This window comes from Bufo gargarizans, chromosome 3 (assembly GCF_014858855.1).
Source record: "Bufo gargarizans isolate SCDJY-AF-19 chromosome 3, ASM1485885v1, whole genome shotgun sequence".
NCBI lineage: Eukaryota > Metazoa > Chordata > Amphibia > Anura > Bufonidae > Bufo > Bufo gargarizans.
This window is the reverse complement of record NC_058082.1, coordinates 377,682,908-377,702,352: the sequence shown is the minus strand read 5'-3', so window position 1 is coordinate 377,702,352 and position 19,445 is coordinate 377,682,908. Positions and strand designations below refer to the sequence as shown.

Sequence of the window (19,445 nt, the reverse complement as noted above, 5' to 3'; positions counted from 1 at the left end):
TGCACGATCTGGCTTAACGATGACCCTGGTATAGTATTTATCCGATGGCGACTTAAACCAAATTAAAAGTCCTTCCATCCACCATGAGGCCCTGCAGAGTCTGTAGCCACATTCCACGGCTCTTCCAGCCTTCCAGGAACCGATCCTCTCTCCCCTGGATGATATCTGGTTCGCTGACAGTCATCAGTCACTTTAAACAGTGATTCTGGCCACTCCAAGTCCCACTGACATGAGGATGGCACTCGATGCTGTCTCCCAGTCTTTATCCAAACATGTCTGCTCAGCCCACATTTCCTGCTTCTTCACAGCAGCAGCACCACCCTGAGTCATCAGCTCAACCTCTTATGCATATTCAAATACTTAGCAAAACTTAACTGTGTGAAAGAACAGTGGCATCTAGTGGTTAAAGAGCACAATGACAACTCTAAAAAGTAAAAAATCCACATCAACAGAATTAGAAACCGTATTTAAGCAATGGTGGCTGTTTCACCCTCCTACACGTGCATGCTGCAGAGCATTGATCATTTTATTTTTATTTTTTAAATTTTTTGGTGTGAAAAAAAGAGCTGAAGTTAGTGGTAGTAAGAGATATATATATATATATATATATATATATATATATATATATATTTCAGTTAGTGTGAGATTAGGTTTTTGCACGAACGCACCATCTGCGTACGTGCATTTTGCAACCAATGAGCACCGATTAGTATGTCCATTACTGTGTGCGTCTGCTCAGTTTGCACTGCAAGTTTTTTTTGTGCAGAAAATACTTTTTTTCAGCAGAAAATACTTTTTTTCAGCAGAAAATATTTTTTGTGCAGAAAATATTTTTATTTATTTATTGCAACTTTTTTCCTTATAAATTTAATTTCTAATTTGTTACAAGCCCCTTCACGTGTGAAAACAATATATACACACACCCCTCACACGAAATAAAGGATTGCACATTTCACCTGTCACACCCCAATAAAATTAAAAATGGCCAGTCCATCCCAAAGAGTGTACTCAGCTGAAGAGGCATACACCATGCTGGCTCCAATACTGAGTCTGCCAGTGAGGGAGGAGAGGATGCCACTTTCCTCTACCTCCTCATCATCCGCTGATAAGGGACCCTCTAGAAGGCACCCCAGGTTAGTAGAGAAGGCAGCCCCCCCAGAGTGAGCCCACATGGGCCCCACCCCCTGACGATTATCAGCCCCAGATTGCTGAGTTTATGGGCAACTTAGGAATTCATATAGAATGTGCGGGTGTCACAGGTGAAGGGGAAGGGAAAACACCAAATACACACCACAACGAATAAACAACAATCTAGGCCTCAAAAGCTAAGGAAGAGGGATGGTGAGCTCTTAGTAATTCCAAGGCCTTTAACTAACTCCTGCCAGTATGAGCAGATCCTGATGGTGGAAATACTCATACGCAGGATACCTAAAGCCCTGCTAAAACTAACGAGCTCTAGGATAGGTAGCAGGGGATGAGACAGCTGGTTCCTTGCAGAATGAAGGAACCTGCATCTCCCTGAGGCCTAGAAACAACACACACCAGATAATAAGAAACAGCGAAGGCAACAAGTACGTAGCTTAGAGATGTATGGAGAAGCAGGAGATCCAAGACAAACCAGAACTAGCAACTCCAAGCAGAAAATATCAACCACATGGTCAGCAGTGTGAGGTGGATCTAAATAGAGCCTCATCACTGATATCGAGCGGCACCTGAGGAGAGGTGAGATCCTGGCAAACAACAACATACATAGAGAAAAACAGAGAGACCTGTCAGATAGTCTCATGTGCAGCAAGTCTTGACATTGTACAGATGGCAATGTGCAATGCATACATGCTATTTCATTCTACAGGCCACAGAGGAACTTTCCTTCAGTTCCAAAAGGTGGTAATCAAGGCCCTAATATTTCAAACCAAGGTCGAAGAGGGTCCCAGTACTTCTGGAAGTTATGGTGCCGTGTCGTACCAGGGCAACATTTTCCAGGTCAAGTCCTCCAGACAGCAAGGAAGGGAAGGACCCAAAAAATACACCATTTACCACTGCGAAACCTGCCTTGAAAAACCAGGCCTATTCATGCAGGAGTGTTTCAAAATCCACCACTCATCCACCACTTATTAATTTAATTTCATCCTTTATGCTCCCTGTAATATTTGCACTTTATATCTCTGATTTAGTTAACCCCGCTTGCATATCCACTTTCCAACAACCACTACATATTCTTTTCTGTGAGACAACTGTTAGGTCAAAAGTGCCCTTTTCACCCCTTAAAATATTCACACGGTGGTGCTTGTTCTGAAATGGGGTCACTTCTTAAAGTTTTTCATTTCTGTGGACCTCAGGAATTTTTTTAATGTGACATGGCAGCTAAAATCCATGTCTGTTTATTCAGGCCTGCAAAAAACATATTTTGCACTTTGCCTCTAGAGCCCCGCTGTGCGCCCATACAGCAGGCTACAAGTACATATGGGGTATTTGCAAAAAGTGGAGAAAATGGGGAACATATACTGGGGTGCATTTTCGCCTTTAACCCCATGTGAAAGTGAAAAATTGGGGTCTGCTAGTAATTTTTCATTTTTACAATTGTGTTCTTTGAAATGCTTTCACAAGTGTTTATGTCTTCTGTGAGATACCTGTTTGCTGAAAAGTACCCTTTCCACCACTTAAAATGTTCGTACGGGGGTGTTCTTTCCGAAATGCGGTCACTTCTTGGGGTTTTTCATTTCTGGGGACCTCAGGAATTTATTTAATGTGACACCTAAAATCCACGTCTGCCAATTCAGGCCTGTCGCTTGCCTGCTGTGCGCCCATACAGCAGGCTACAAGAACATATGGGTTGTTTCCTGAATGGGGAGAAAATTGGGAACACATCCTGGGGTTCATTTTCTCCTTTAACCCCCTGTGAAAAAAAATTGGGGTCTGCTGGTAATTATTTGTTTTTCACAAATGTGTGCTTTCAAATGCTTTCATAAGTGTTTCTGTCTTCTGTGAGACAACAGTTTGCTGAAAAGTACCTTTTCTACCACTTGTTCTACCAATGTTCGAACTGGGGTGCTCTTTCCGAAATGGGGTCACTTGTTAGGGTTTTTCATTTCTGGGGACCTCAGGAATTTATTTAAAGTGACATGGCACCTAAAATCCATGTCTGCACATTCAGGCCTGCCAGGAAATTCATATTTGCAGTTTGCCTGCTATGTAACCATACAGCAGGCTATTTCCAAAATGGGGTCACTTCTTGGGATTTTTCATTTCTGGGGACCTCAGAAATTTATTTAATGCAACATGGCAGCTAAAATTCATGTCTTTATATAAATTCAGGCCTGCAAATCAATATTTTGCACTTTGCCTCTAGAGCCCTGCTACGCGCCCATACAGCAGGCTACAAGTACATATGGGGTGTTTGCAAACATGGGGAGAAAATGGGGAACATGTATTGGGGTGTATTTTCTCCTTTAACTCCTTGTGAAAGTAAAAAATTATGGTCTGCTAGTAATTTTTCATTTTTACAGATGCATGCTTTGAAATGCTTTCTCAAGAGTTTCTGTCTTCTGTGAGACACCTGTTTGCAGAAAAGTACAATTTCTACCACTTAAAATGTTCATACGGGGGTCCTATTTCCAAAATGGGGTCACTTGTTGGGGTTTTTCATTTCTGGGGACCTCAGGAATTTATTTAATGCGACATAGCACCTAAAATCCATGTCTGCCATTTCAGGCCTGTCAGCAAAATTGATATTTTGCAGTTTGCCTGCTATGCGCCCATAAAGCAGGCTACAAGAACATATGGGTCGTTTCCTGAATAAGGAGAAAATGGGGAACACATCCTGGGATTCATTTTGTCCTTTAACCCCCTGTGAAAAAATAATTTGGGTCTGCTAGTAATTATAATTTTTTTGACAAATGTGTGCTTTGAAATGCTTTCACAAGTGTTTCTGTTTTCTGTGAGATAACTGCTGAAAAGTACCCTTTCTACCATTTAAAATGTTCGTACTGGGGTGATATTTCCAAAATGGGGTCACTTGTTGAGTATTTTTTTTTTTTATGGGGACCTCAGGAATTTATTTAATGCGACATGTCACCTAAAATTCATGACTGCTAATTTGGGTCTGTCAGTAATTACTTTTTTTTCCACAAATGTGTGCTTTTAAATGATTCACAAGTGTTTCTGTCTTCTGTGAGACACCTGTTTGCTGAAAAGTACCCTTTATACCACTTAAAATATTTGTACGGGGGTGCTCTTTCCAAAATGGGGTCACTTGTGGTTTATCATTTCTGGGGATCTCAGGAATTTAGTTAATGTGACATGGCACCTAAAATCCATGTCTGCCAATTAAGGCATGTCAGCAAAATTCATACATAATTTTTTTAGCAGATATGGGGTGTTAGCATATTTGGGGGCAAATTAGGAACAAAATGTGGGGCGCATTTTGTGCTGTTACCCCTTGTGAAAGTAAAAAATGTGGGTATAAAGCAATTTTTCATTTTCACAGCCAAGCGTTTCCTAATTCTGTGAAATGCCTGATGGGTCAAAGTGCTCACTACACACCTTGAAATATTCCTTGAGGGGTGTAGTTTCCAGAATGGTGTCACCTTTTGGGGGTTTCCACTTTAGGGCCACCTCAGGGTATCTTCATATGCAACATAGCTCCCAATTACCATTCCAGCTAACCCTGCTGTCCAAAAGCCATATGGTGCTCCTTCCACTCTGAAGCATGCTGTGCGCCCATACATTAGTTTTTGAGCACACATGGGGTGTTTCTGTAAACTCCAGATTCAAGGTAATAGATTTTGAGTTTTATTTGGCTGTTAACCCTTTATGTGTTGCAGAAAATTTTTTATGAAAATTTAAAATCTACTAAAAAAAAAGTGACATTTTAAAATTTAATTCCCATTCCTATTTAATTATTGTGGAGCACCTAAAGGGTTACCAAAGTTTTTAAAATCAGTTTTGAATAGCTTGAGGAATGTAGTTTCTAAAATGGGGTGATTTATGGGTGGTTTCTAAGTCTACTTTCACACTAGCGTTTTGGCTTTACGTTTGTGAGATCAGTTCAGGGCTCTCACAAGCGGTCTAAAATGGATCAGTTTGCATTCTAATGCATTCTGAATGGAAAAGGATCAGCTCAGAATGCATCAGTTTGCATCAGTTCAGTCTCCATTCCGCTTTGGAGATGGACACGCTTGCAGCGTTTTGGTGTTCGTCTGATTAAACTGAGCCAAGCGAATCCGTCCTGGCACACAATCTAAGTCAATGGGGACGGATCAGTTTTCACTGACACAATCTGGCACAATAGAAAACTGATCCTTCCTCCATTGACTTTCAGAGATGTTCAAGACGGATCCGTCTTGGCTGTTTTAAAAATAATACAAACGGATCCGTTCAGAACGGATACAGACGGTTGCATCATCTGAACAGATTCGTCCATGACGGATCCGCGCAAAACGCAAGTGTGAAAGTAGCCTCATATGTAAGCCCCAGAAAGTGACTTCATAACTGAACTGGTCCTGAATTTTTTTTTTTGATTTGCTTCTTTATCTTCCCCAAAAAATAAAATGTAATTTTCAAAATTATCCAAACATGAAGTAGGTATATGGGGAATGTAAATTAAAAACTATTTTTGGAGGTTTTACTATATATATATATATATATATATATATATGTATATATAAATAAAAGGACGTACAGTGCTGCCCATAATTATTCATAACCCTGGCAAATTTTGCCTTAAAGATACTTTTATTCAACCAGCAAGTCATTTTTTGACGTGAAATGACATAAGTGTCTCCCAAAAGATAATAAGACGATGTACAAGAGGCATTATTGTGGGTAAAAAAAAAAAAAACATTTCTCAGCTTTTATTTACATTTGAGCAAAAAATACAAGATGTTCCGCACTGTGGAAAATCTCAGAGGACGTGTTCGGAAGCCAAAAGTTTCACCTGTGCTGGCCAGGAGGATAGATAGAGAGGTGAAAAGGAATCCAAGGATCACCACCAAGGCCATCCTGGTGAATCTGGGCTCTGCTGGTGGCAATGTCTCAAGGCAGACAATCCAATAGACACTGCACGCTGCTGGGTTGTACTTCTCCAGATAAGGCACACAAAAGCTCGCTTGGCCTTTGCAAAAGCTCATCTGGACAAAGAAGAAGACTTTTGGTCTTCTGTGTTATGTTCAGATGAAACAAAAATGTAATTGTTTGGTCACAATGATGTTTCCTTCATTTGGCGTAAAAAAGGAGAAGCCTTCAACCCAAAGAACACCATCCCCACAGTCAAACATGGTGGTGGGAACCTAATGCTTTGGGGGTGGTTTTCAGCCAATGGACCAGGGAACCTAATCACAGTAAACGGCACCATGAAATAAGAGCAATATATGAGGATTCTCAACGACAACATCAGGCAGACTGCAGAGAAACTTGGCCTTGGGCACCAGTGGACATTTCAGCATGACAATGACCCAAAACACACAGCAAAAGTGGTGAAGAAATGGTTAGCAGACAACAACATTAACGTTTTTGAGTGGCCCAGCCAGAGTCCAGACTTGAATCCAATTGAGAATCGGTGGAGGGAGCTAAAGATCAGGGTGATGGCAAGAAGACCCTCCAACCTGAAAGATTTGGAGCTCATTGCTAAAGATGAATGGGCAAAAATACCTGTGGAGACATGGAAAAAGCTGTTCTGCAATTATAGGAAGCGTTTGATTGCTTTAATAGCCAATAAAGGCTTTTTTTTTTATTGATTATTGAGAAGGGTATGAATAATTTTGGACTAGACACTTTTTGCTCAAATGTAAACAAAAGCTGAGAAATGTTTTTTCCCCCCACAATAATGCCTCTTGTACATTATCTTTTGGGAGACACCTATCTCATTTCTCGTCAAAAAATTACTTGCTGGTTGAATAAAAGTAACTTTAAGTCAAAATTTGCCAGGGGTATGAATAATTATGGGCAGCACTGTATGTGTGTGTGTGTGTGTGTGTATGTATGTATGTATGTATGTATGTATGTGTGTGTGTGTGTGTATGTGTATGTGTATGTGTATGTGTATATCTATATCTATATATATATATATATATATATATATATATATTAGTCAGGTCCATAAATATTGGGCCATCGACACAATTCAATTTTTTTTGGCTCTATACACCACCACAATGGATTTGAAATAAAACTAACAAGACGTACTTTAACTGCAGACTGTCAGCTTTAATTTGAGGGTATTTACATCCAAATCAGGTGAACGGTGCAGGAATTACAACAATTTGCACATGTGCCTCCCACTTGTTAAGTGACCAAAAGTAATGGGACAGAATAATAATCATAAATCAAACTTTCACTTTTTAATACTTGGTTGCAAATACTTTGCAGTCAATTACATCCTGAAGACTGGAACGCATAGACATCACTAGATGCTGGGTTTCATCCCTGGTGATGCTCTGCCAGGCCTCTATTGCAACTGTCTTCAGTTCCTGCTTGTTCTTTTGGCATTTTCCCTTCAGTTTTGTCTTCAGCAAGTGAAATGCATGCTCAATCGGACTCAGGTCAGGTGATTGACTTGCCCATTGCATAACATTAAACTTCTTTCCCTTAAAAAAACTCTTTGGTTGCTTCTGTAGTATGCTTTGGGTCATTGTCCATTTGCACTGTGAAGCGCAGTCCAATGAGTTCTGAAGCATTTGGCTGAATATGAGCAGATAATATTGTCCGAAACACTTCAGAATTCATCCTGCTGCTTTTGTCAGTTATTTTTTTACTCCAATTTACCATTGTTATGAAGTACAATATGTGAGGAAAAAATGATCTCAGAAAGGCCTGGATAAGTCAAAGCGTTTTAAAGTTAACACCACATAAAGTGACACTGGTCAGATTTGCAAAAAATGCCGGATGCAATGCGTGATGTGAACGCATTGCACCTGCACTGAATCCGGACCCATTCATTTCTATGGGGCTGTGCACATGAGCTGTGATTTTCACGCATCACTTGTGCGTTGAATGAAAATCGCAGCATGCTCTATATTCTGCGTTTTTCATGCCACGCAGGCACCATAGATGTGAATGGGGCTGCGTGAAAATCGCAAGCAAGTGCGGATGTGGTGCGATTTTCACGCATGGTTGCTAGGCGACGATCGGGCTAGGGACCCGATCTTTATTATTTTCCCTTATAACATGGTTATAAGGGAAAATAATAGCATTCTGAATACAGAATGCAAAGTAAAATAGTGATGGAAGGGTTAAAAATAAAAAAAATTAACTCACCGAGTCCACTTGATCGCGTAGTTGTGGATCTCTGTCTTCTTCTATAATCTTGAGCTGCTGGCTAAGGACCTGTGGTAACATCACATCACATGGTCCAATCACATAGTCCCTCACCATGGTGATGAACCATGTGATTGGACAATGTGATGAGCACAGTGCCATCACAACAGGTCTTTTGCCAGGTCCTGAAGATAGAACAAAGTCCGGAAGCTATGGAGCAGGTGTTACGGCCTCGGTGCATGCCGCAATATTTTTGCTGCGCATGCTGGTTGCCGGTGGCAACTTGTTTTTATGCATGTGTGTGCTTTTTTTAGGATGTTTCCTTTTCCTGCTTTGGTGTGCACGAGGTGAAGGTGTGCTTGGTAGGTGTGGTGGGTGTGACCTGAGTGTCCGTTTGGTTTGCTTGTCAGCTTGGTGTGGAGCTCTGCTCCTGGGCTGAATGATACTGTCTGTGTGAGCTATCCTTTTTGTTATTTTGTATTTCTTGCTTTGTCTGTTGTCCCCTCCAGTGTGTTTCTGTCATTCCTCCCCCCACCTGGTGTATGTAGTTATGGTGTGGGTTTTACTTGGAGGTTTGATTGTTGTATGTGGCTCCGAAAGGGGCGTGCTTTTCCGGAGGAGTTTAAACGAAGACTCGCCTGTGGGCTTTTCCAGCTTGGAGCCACCTTCTAACATGGCTACGGCAAGTAAGTGAGGATTTCATAGTTATGTTACTGTGTAACTTACCTGCCATACTGTTTAGCCCATGGCCTTCTATCCTGCTTGCCACTGGGCCGTTTGAGACACCATTCATCCGTGGTGTTGAATGAATGGGTGGTCTCTGCCCTGTCATTAGGCCTAGGGCTTTGTAGGGACAGTAGGGTCAAAGGTTGGTGAGCATGAGCCCCCTACCTTCTGAGGTGGCTCATGCGGTAGGAGTCTAAGGTGAGTTGTGCTAGGTGGTGACCTGTTCCTTCCTATCTGGCATTGCAGTCTCTGCCTTTGCACGGTGGGGGGGGGGTTTCCCCACTCCCAGCCGTGACAGTAAGTTAACATTATTATTATTTTTTTAACCCCTCCATCCCTAATTTACTTTGCATTCTGTATTAAGAATGCTATTATTTTCCCTTATAACAATGTTATAAGGGAAAATAATAAAATCTACACAACACCTAACCCAAACCTGAAATTCAGTGATGAAGTCCGGGTTTGGGTCTGGGTACCAAACATGGCGATTTTTCTATTAAAACGCTTTTAAAAACGCTTTGCACTCGCGCAGAAAAGTCACGCATTTTACCGCAACGCACCCGCATCTTATCGGGCCTCCACACGCCACGCTCGTGTGAAAGAGGCCTTAAGGTGAAAATGAGCCTGGTCCTTAAGACTGCTTTCACACCTGCGTTAGGTGCGGATCTGTCTGGTATCTACACAGACGATCCGCACCTATAATGCAAACGCTTGTATGGTTCAGAACGGATCCGTTTGCATTATTCTGTAAAAAAAAGTCTAAGTCAAAATGTGAAAAGTGAAAACGAATCCGTCCCCATTGACTTACATTGTAAGTCAGGACGGATCCGTTTGGCTCCGCATCGCCAGGCAAGCAGCGTTTTGGTGTCCGCATTCAGAGTGGAATGGAGGCGGAATGGAGCCAGACTGATGCATTCTGAATGGATCCTTATCTACTCAGAATGCATTTGGGCTGAACTGATCAATTTTGAACCGTTTGTGAGATTCCTGAAACGGATCTCACAAACGGAATTCAAAATGCCAGTGTGAAAGTAGCCTGAGGAGTTAAAGGGGCGGCCACCGTGAAAGTCACTGTTATTTGATATAAAATTGCAAAAAAGTACCTGAGCAATGCCGGGTCATCAGCTAGTCTATTATAAAAGTAGAGAAATTGACATTTGGACATTTGCTAATTTTGCTAAAATTTTTGTAAATTTGGTATTTTTTTTATAAATAAAAATGACTTTTTTGGACTAAATTTTACCACTGTCATAAAGTACATTATTTGATAAGAAAACAATCTCAGAATGGCCTGGATAATTAAAAGCATTTAAAAGTTATTATCACATAAAGTGACACATGTCAGATTTGCTAAAAATGGCCCGGTCCTTAAGGGGTTAAAGTTAAATAAAACTATAAACACTCATCATAGGTGCAGTATATGATGAACCACAAAATCTAAGTTACGTACTGTATGACCATATAATCTTAGCCACTTTTAGACCAGGCCATTTACCCCCTTCCTGACCAGTCCTAATTTTGAAAATCTGACATGTGTCACTTTATGTGGTAATAACTTTGGAACGCTTTTACTTATCCAAACCATTTACAGATTGTTTCCTCGTGACACATTGTACTTCATGTTAATGGTAAATTTGAGTCAATAGGTTTTACCTTTATTTATAATAAAATCCAAAAGTTAACGGAAATGTGAAAAAAATTATTGGTTTCTTATTTTGAATCTCTCTGCTTTGAGGACAGATAGTGACGCCTCATAAAATATTTATTAATTAACATCCCCATATGTCTACTTTATGTTGGCATCATTTTAGTAATGTAATTTTCTTTTTTTAGGATGCTAGAAGATTTAAAATTTGAGAAGCAATTTTTTAAATTTTTAAGAAAATTTCCAAAGTAAATTTTTTTAAGAACCAGTTCCTTTCTGAAGTCACTTTGTGGCGCTTATATAATATAACCAACCCATAAATGACACCAATTTGGAAATTACAACATTCAAAACTGGTTTTAGAAATGTATAGTTATTCCATAGGAATTAAAGCAATATAGAGGTGAAATTTCAAAATGTCACTTTTTTTTACAGATTTTCCATTTTTATAATTTTTTGTCCTGGAACACATCATGAGTTTAACAACAAAACAAACCTCAATATTTATTACCTTGATTCTGCAGTTTGCAGAAACACCCCATATGTGGTCGTATACTGCTGTTTGGACACACGACAAGGCACAGAAGGCAATGAGCACCGTATGGTTTTTGGAAGGCATATTTTTCTGGAATGGTCTTTTGGCACCATGTTGTATTTGAAGAGGCCTTACACCACCTAAGGAATTTTTAAGGGGTGTAGTGAGCACTTCACTCAATAGCTGTTTCATAGAATTTTTAATACTTGTGTGTGAAAATTCTAAATGTTATATTTTTTTTTACAAGAAATGGTGCTTTAGGCATAAACTTTAATTTTTCACAAAAGATAACAGGAGAATATCCCCTCCAATTTGCTACCCACTTTTGTCCTGAATACAGCAACACCCCATTTTTGGTCGTAAACTGTTATTTGGGGATACACCAGGGCTCAGAAGGGAAGGAGCAGCATCAGAATTTTCTAACATGGAATTTTCTGTCATGTTTTTAAGAGCAATAACTTTTTTTTATTTTTGTTAAATGAGCTGTGTAAGGTCTTATTTTGTGTAAGACAAGCTGTAGTTTTTATTGGCACCATTTTGTGGTACATTTGGCTTTCTGGCTGCTTTTTATCTCATCTTTCAAAAGTGAAGTCATAAAAAATGCTGTTTGGTGTAATTTTTCTAATTTCTTTTTTTTTTTACACTTGATGGGGTAGATCATGTGATATTTTTGTAGAGCCAATTGTTACGGATGTGGTGATAACAAATATGTCTATTTATTTATTTTCATTTTACACAATAAGAGCATTTTTAGAAAAAACTATTTTTCCGGGATGAGGTGATGTTTTTATTGCTACCATTTTGGGGTACATACAACTTTTTGATTAATTAACAATGTTTTTTGTGAGCTCACCTAGCTCACAAAAAAATCTGTCTTGGCGCAATGTTTATTTTTATTTTTTTACGGCGTTCACCTGATGGGGTAGATCATATGATATTATTATAGAGACGGTTGTTGCGGACGCGGTGATACCAAATATGTATTTTTTTTCCTTCTATTTAAAAAAAAAATTCAATAACGGATTTGGGGGAATTTTTTTTTTTTTAATGTAAACTTTTTTTATTTTTTTTCAAAAGACTTTTTAATTTTTTTAATTTTACACTTTGTGTCCCCTAGGTGATACAAGACCTCTGGGGGAGATTTAACTTATTTTTTTTTACTATTCATTTCTTCTGTAACTGGAGCTGACACAGTAGCCCCAGTTACAGGATAAATACACCCCCCAGAGAGACTGTACAGCATAATATAGAAATGCACAGCTCCTGCACTCACCCAGCCCTGGCAATCACATGACTACCGGGTCGGCACAGGAGGCAGCATAGAACTTCCTGATCTGTACACACAGCACTCATGTCTGCATGAGGCTTAACATTGTAAAAGCAATGAAAACCAATATAGAGGCGATGGGCAACATACATCATGCATATGTATGATAATTAAGCAAAAATATGTCAAATCCAAATCAGATCACAGACAATCAAGGAAATATAGATATTAGATAGATTTTGATTATCTACAATTTACAAGCACAGGTGCAAAGCCATACAAACCAACTCGATTAGGACATCATACTTCAAAAAGAACAAGTAACCACATTAGGACCCCGACATCGGTTTGGCAGTGATCTTTCTCAGGGTGCACTGAGTTAGTGGAGACTAGAGTACATTACGAATATATAGGATGTGGGATGTTATAATAGTTCAATAGTACCAAACAGAGAATTCTTTATAGGTATAAAATGTGTTGTTCTCCTTACTGGCAAATAAGAATGTGGATTATAGACTTTTATACACCTGTTCCTGACATTGACACTTAAAGATGAGCAAAGTTATGAAAAATTCAATTTGGCCGCTTTGCTGAATTTCACAAAGAAATTAGCTTTGTGACAAATTACTTTGTCACTAAGTGCATTTCTTTATATGTAGTGGGCACAATGATGAGGAATGGCAATTGCACCACCCACCATCATTGAACCCCTCAGATGACCCAATCATCGCTGATTGCAGCTAAAGAGATTAACATTGATGGCTTTCAGGAGTTAATCCAGTAAAAAATAAAAAAATACTCACCGAATCCATTTGATCACAAAGAGGCCACTGTGGCTATCTTGATTGAAGACACTGAATGATGACATGATCACCAGTGTGGAGACGTCATAAGTCACCGCGTGCAAGATTTCACGTGATATCTTCAATCAAGATGGCAACGGTGGCCTCTTCTTGCGCAAATGGTAGAGGTGAGATTTTTTTTTGCAATGCGGATGCGGGGTATACACGCTGATGCTAAATTGAAGTGTCTCTGTATGGTGGTGATAATGGTGTCAACGGTGTCTCCTACCTGGGTACGGCTGGGCTCCTGGCTCACTTGCAATAAATTTAAGTGTAGTGCTAGTAGGAGTAATAGAGGGATTTTCTAGCAGAAATTGAGATCCAGACCTTTAGGAAAGTTCAAACTTGTCTTTACTGATTATAACTTTCATCCAAGCAAGATACAGCTTTAGCCTTAGGTCCCAGCAGGTTTTGGCAATGGTTGACAGAAATTTATCTTCTGCTCTATTAACCTGGAGCTTGCAGGAAAGGACATCTGCTTTGTAGCTCTAAACATGTGGCATGAATTTGGCTTCTGCACTTTCTATCTTCTGCTGTATGGGTTTACTCAAAGTTATCTTCTCAGGGTATGCTTTCTTCTTGGAACTGGAGGTTGTCTGCCGTTTCATCCAGCTGAGACTGCAGGGCTCAGGCTGGGAATTTGATCAATGTCTCAGCCGAGACAAGATCCTGGCTTCCCTCTCTATCTCAGGGAGCTTCTAACACGCACACCCTACCCCTAGCAGGGAGTGGGCTACACTCCTTCCAACTTCCTTCTTACCCCATGCTGCAGGATGTGGGCAAAGCCCACTCTGCTCACAGAGGGGGAGCTAAGCTGGAACGAACTATTCCAGCTTAGATGTACTAGACTGAACCTAAATCCTTACTAACACATTGCTGCCACCTGCTGGTGAACATGGAAATTACAGCAATTATTAGCATTAACAAGGTTTTATGCACATCTGTGAAGATATAATGTAAAATTACATCAGATGACAAAGTGAAAGTTCTTAACAGATTGTGGCGGGGTAGTATAGTTTAGTAACACAACTCTGGGGTGTTACATTTTTGGGGTATAAAGGAAGAAAGAAGGTTTGAGGGTTAGTCAAATCTGATGAAAGGACTCCACCGGATCTAAGAAAACTTGAGGCGCCAGGGGGTTGTAGGAGTAATGTGGAGAAGACAGAGTGGTAGGTAGGCTTCTCAAGGGCTAGAGTGTCTGCATGTGTAAGATAAATAGGGTAGAAGGAAATAGGAGGATTGGTGGCTGTTGGTAACACCTTAAATCCACCTTTTTCTGTAAACCCGTTGTGAGTGCCAATAGTGGTTGGTCGGTATGAAGGTATTTTGGTGTGGTATAGGTTTGTTAGAAATACAGAAAAAAAATGAACATAAACAAACTACACTGGATCTCAAGTGCCTGGGAGACTGTAACTGTAGTGTCATACACGCCAATGTGTAATAGATGAATACAGCGAACAAGTTAAAACAAATAAGTAAAATTTGTTTAAAAGGATACATGTATCATAAAAATACTATAGTATTGTATATTTCTTTACTCACTTCACGAGTGGTTTACCAGGATAAGCATAATACACCTGTAAACCAAACACCCCGCCCAGCCTGGATCGCTTCTAGAACCTTACAAGATGAAGGCAGCCAATCATATGGGTGCTTCTGTTCACTTGTCTTTATTAGGCTCAACGCCTTTTGGGACAGGCACGTCCCTTCATCAGGAGCAATGGTTTCATGAATGTGGTAGCAGGGTGTTTATACCCTTTGGTTAATGTCAAAAAGAGCGTCAAACAAAAGAGCGCCAAACAAACAAAAGTACCGCCCAAAAAAGAAAAGACCACCAAACTCTTGTGGGCGGATTGTTTATCGAATTCCTCGGCCGGCTGGAATTGGAAATACCCGGCCGCGGTGTTGCGCATGACTGGGTGTTGTGCATGACTGGAAGCCGATGCATGTCAGGCTGGAACGCATCGTGGCTTCATGCGCATTCCCAGTGGTGTTTGTCTCCGGAGTGGCTCGGCGGCCTGTGCTCAGGTCTGGAAGTAGACTTTCCATGACGCTGCGTTCCAAGCTTTTTTGAAAAAGGATATCCCCCACAGCTCATCAAGAATTTGAAAAAGAAAATCTCACAAATAGACCAGAAACAGAGACTCCAACCCAGATCAAAACCCCCTTTAGACCGGGCCTAATAACAAGATACAATCAGAACCACCAAACAATCAGACAAATTTTAACAAAACACTGGTCTGTATTATTAAAAGACTCTATACTAGGCAAAGAAATACCCCCAAATGCCCAGACTTACTTTTCGGAGAGCGAAAACCCTAAAAAATATTTTGTCCCTATCATGGCCAAAAAAACAAGAACCCTAAAAAAACTTAACATATAGACAAAAAAAAAACACCAGAATTTAAGGGATCCTCCAAATGTGGCACGAAAAAATGCAAATGTTGCCGAATGTTAAAAACTGCAGAAAGAGAAATTGATATTCCACAACCCCATAGGGAAACTATCATTCCAACAATCAATGACATGTGCAAGCAAAAATATAATTTGTTTGTTCCAATGCCCTTGCAACCTTTATTATGTAGACCGCACCACCAAAACCCTGAGAGAGCGAATGAATGAACACAGATAAAATATTAAAATAAAAATTCTAACACATAGTGTATCATTACATTTTTCATTGCTACATGAGGGCAATCCTCTAGATCTGAAAGTGATCCTATTGGAACAATCCCCCTCCTTCCAACAACTTTTTAGGAAGGAAATGTTCTGGATTTATCAGCTCAACACCCTCATCCTGTTTGGTCTAAATGAAACATTAGAACACGCCAACTATTAACCACCAACACTGCAGTCACAACAAAATTCAGATCTCAATAAGAAGTCAATGCCATCATCCCCACTGTTTCTCCCCCCCCCCCAATCCCCCCTATCTCCCCTGAAACCCCTCTACCCATCTATAGATTCTAGATACATTTTTGCGTGATACTTCGATGTGTTTGTTACATATGCATACATACAAATATCTTAGATACAAGTATTACATACAATATTTTATGAAAGCCCTTTTATATTTATTTGCATACAAGCTAAAATTATATCTATTTACTTATCTATCCATTTACTCATATATATATATATATATATATATATATATATATTTTTTTTTTTTTTAATCCATGCATCAACCCAGAAAAACATAGTACACAAAATAACAAGGTTATGATGTCCAACAATACAGATAGAATCCAAATCCCCCAACACAACTATTGGACACCACATGAGGTCCCAATCTGTACATCCCTGTACAATATCTCTACAAGAAGTCCAGACCCCATGACAAATTGATACATATCCATGATATATTCCACTATATATCCCTTTACCCATCCCTATTACAACTAATCTCCATTTCATTATATTCAGACCCTATGACCAACAGCCGCATCTCCACATATTAATAAACCCCATACATCCAAAGATACCCAAAGTATGAAAGATATGAAAAGAAAAGTGAATAGCGATACAAATAAGAATAATAGATCCAGTCTCAGATCATTGATGTTATCTCATGTATTTTATTTTATCTTTTTTATTCATTGACTCTATACATTCCAATCCTTATTATAATTATTTATTTATTTATTTTATTCATTGATTATATACACCCCAATCCTTATTTTTATTCCTTATTTTATACAAAACAACAAACAGACATTATTATGACTTTTTTTTATCGAAAATACTCTTTTGCATGGCCTATTAATGCCTTCAAATTACCACAACCCCGATTAAGGCTACTTTCACACTAGCGTTCGGGTGTCCGCTTGTGAGCTCCGTTTGAAGAGCTCACAAGCGGCCCCGAACGCATCCGTCCAGCCCTAATGCATTCTGAGTGGATGCGGATCCACTCAGAATGCATCAGTCTGGCAGCGTTCAGCCTCCGCTCCGCTCAGCAGGCGGACACCTGAACGCTGATTGCAGCGTTCGGGTGTCTGCCTGGCCGTGCGGAGGCAAGCGGATCCGTCCAGACTTACAATGTAAGTCAATGGGGACGGATCCGTTTGAAGATGACATAATATGGATCAATCTTCAAACGGATCCGTCCCCCATTGACTTTCAATGTAAAAGTCTGGACGGATCCGTTCAGGCTACTTTCACACTTAGAATTTTTTTTACAATATAATGCAGACGGATCCGTTCTGAACTGATCCACCATCTGCATTATATGAGCGGATCTGTCTCAGACGGATCCGCTCTGAACGCAAGTGCGAAAGTAGCCCAACACAGAAGAATTGAAGACAGAGCAACCAGGTGAATCGTATTGGCCGGAATAAGAACTTGCATTCCAGCTTGGAACGCAGCCTTATGGAAAGTCTACTTCCGGACCTGCGCACAGGCCGCAGAGCCACTCCGGAGATGAACATCACTGGGCATGCGCATGAAGCCACAATGCATTCCAGCCTGACACACATCGGCTTCCATGTCATGTGCAACACAGCAGCCGGGTATTTCTGCTTCCGTCCGGCCGAGGAATCGATAAACAATCCGCCCACAAGAGTTTGGCAGTCTTTTCTCGTTTTTGGGCGGTCCTTTTGTATATTTGGCACTCTTTTGTTTGTTTGACTCTCTTTTTGACATTAACCAAAGGGTATAAACACCCTGCTATCACATTCATGAAACCATTGCTCCTGATGAAGGGACGTGCCTGTCCCAAAATGTGTTGAGCCGGATATATACCCTAATAAAGACAAGTGAACAGAAGCACCCGTGTGATTGGCTGCCTTCATCTTGTAAGATTCTAGAAGCGATCCAGGCTGGGAGGGTGTTTGGTTTACAGGTGTATTATGCTTATCCTGGTAAACCACCCCCCTCATGAAGTGAGTAAAGAAGTATACGATACTATAGTATTTTTATGATACATGTATTCTTTTAAATGAATTTTGCTTATTTGTTTTAACTTGTTTGCTGTATTCATCAACTACCCATTGGCGTGTAGGACACTACAGTTAACGGTCTCCCAGGCTCTTGAGACCCAGTGTAGTTTGTTTATGTTCATTTTTTTCTGTATTTCTAACAAACCTATACCACACCAAAATACCTTCATACTGACCAACCACTATTGAAGCCCACAACGGGTTTCCAGAAAAAGGCGGATTTAAGGTGTTACTAACACCCACGATCCTCCTATTTCCTTCTACCCTATTTATCTTATTTGTGTTCCATTTTACCACCAAGGTAATTCGGCTTTGTGACAAATTGAATTTTTTCGGAAATTCGGATCGATTTCCATTTCGGATACTTTGATTCGCTCAACACTAATGACAATATCTGAAGTGATAAAGTCCCTCTGCTTACTACTCTGCGCATGTGCCTCTGCCAAGCATGCATTGGAACTGGTGAAATCTGGCATTAATAGACACAATGTGCACATGGCATTTCAAAACATTTTTTATAAGGTGATTTTAACATTGAATTCTTTGACATTGCATTTGTGTTATGCTTTCATCTGTTCATCAGGAAATGGGGCTGGTGGAGAATGCTGGGCAGATGCTGAGGTTGACTCCTCAAGTTCTGGGCAACCAATACATTTATGGCAATTCTTAAAAGAGCTTTTGCTGAAACCACACAGTTATGGACGGTCCATACGTTGGCTCAATAAAGAAAAAGGTAAGACATATTTTTAGAATCAAGAATATATAGAAGCAATTTGATGACCTGAATGTTAATATGAAGCAAAATTTCATGTGTGTTGATTTTGATTACCTTCTAAATATATAGATTTCTACTTTGAGAATTGAAGGGTTAGGTCTCAGTTTAAAGGGGTTCTCCGGGAATTAAGAAAATTAATATACTTAAATATTACTTTATTATAAATATATTATTAATATATTCCCATGGATCAGAAGGCTCTTCATTCAAAACTTTGTTTGAATGTTGTTTGGAGACATATCTCCGGCTGTAGATGTGGTGGTATAGGTGGGGTTTATTTTTTTAGTTTTTTTATTTGTCTGTTAATTCTGTGTATGACCTATAGCCATTTTTTGGGGTGTGGCTGGTATACTTCTCTACTCTGCCAATATAACAAATAATAATCTTGAGCCAGGAGGTGGATGTCCAAGTAGAGGAGGAGGTGAACATGGCGGAGTAGGTGGAAGAGGAGGTAGATGAAGCCAA

At 39.9% G+C, this 19,445-nt stretch overlaps 1 protein-coding gene across 3 annotated transcripts in view; it reads left to right on the top strand.

The window, feature by feature from the left end:
* Positions 1–19,445, top strand: part of SPDEF (SAM pointed domain containing ETS transcription factor) — a 98,816-nt gene that overhangs the window by 49,397 nt on the left and 29,974 nt on the right. For all 3 annotated transcript variants that reach the window (XM_044287108.1, XM_044287107.1, XM_044287106.1), the window contains exon 5: positions 18,789–18,938. In XM_044287108.1, the coding sequence (XP_044143043.1) occupies positions 18,789–18,938 (150 nt within the window). The remainder of the gene's footprint in view (positions 1–18,788; positions 18,939–19,445) is intronic.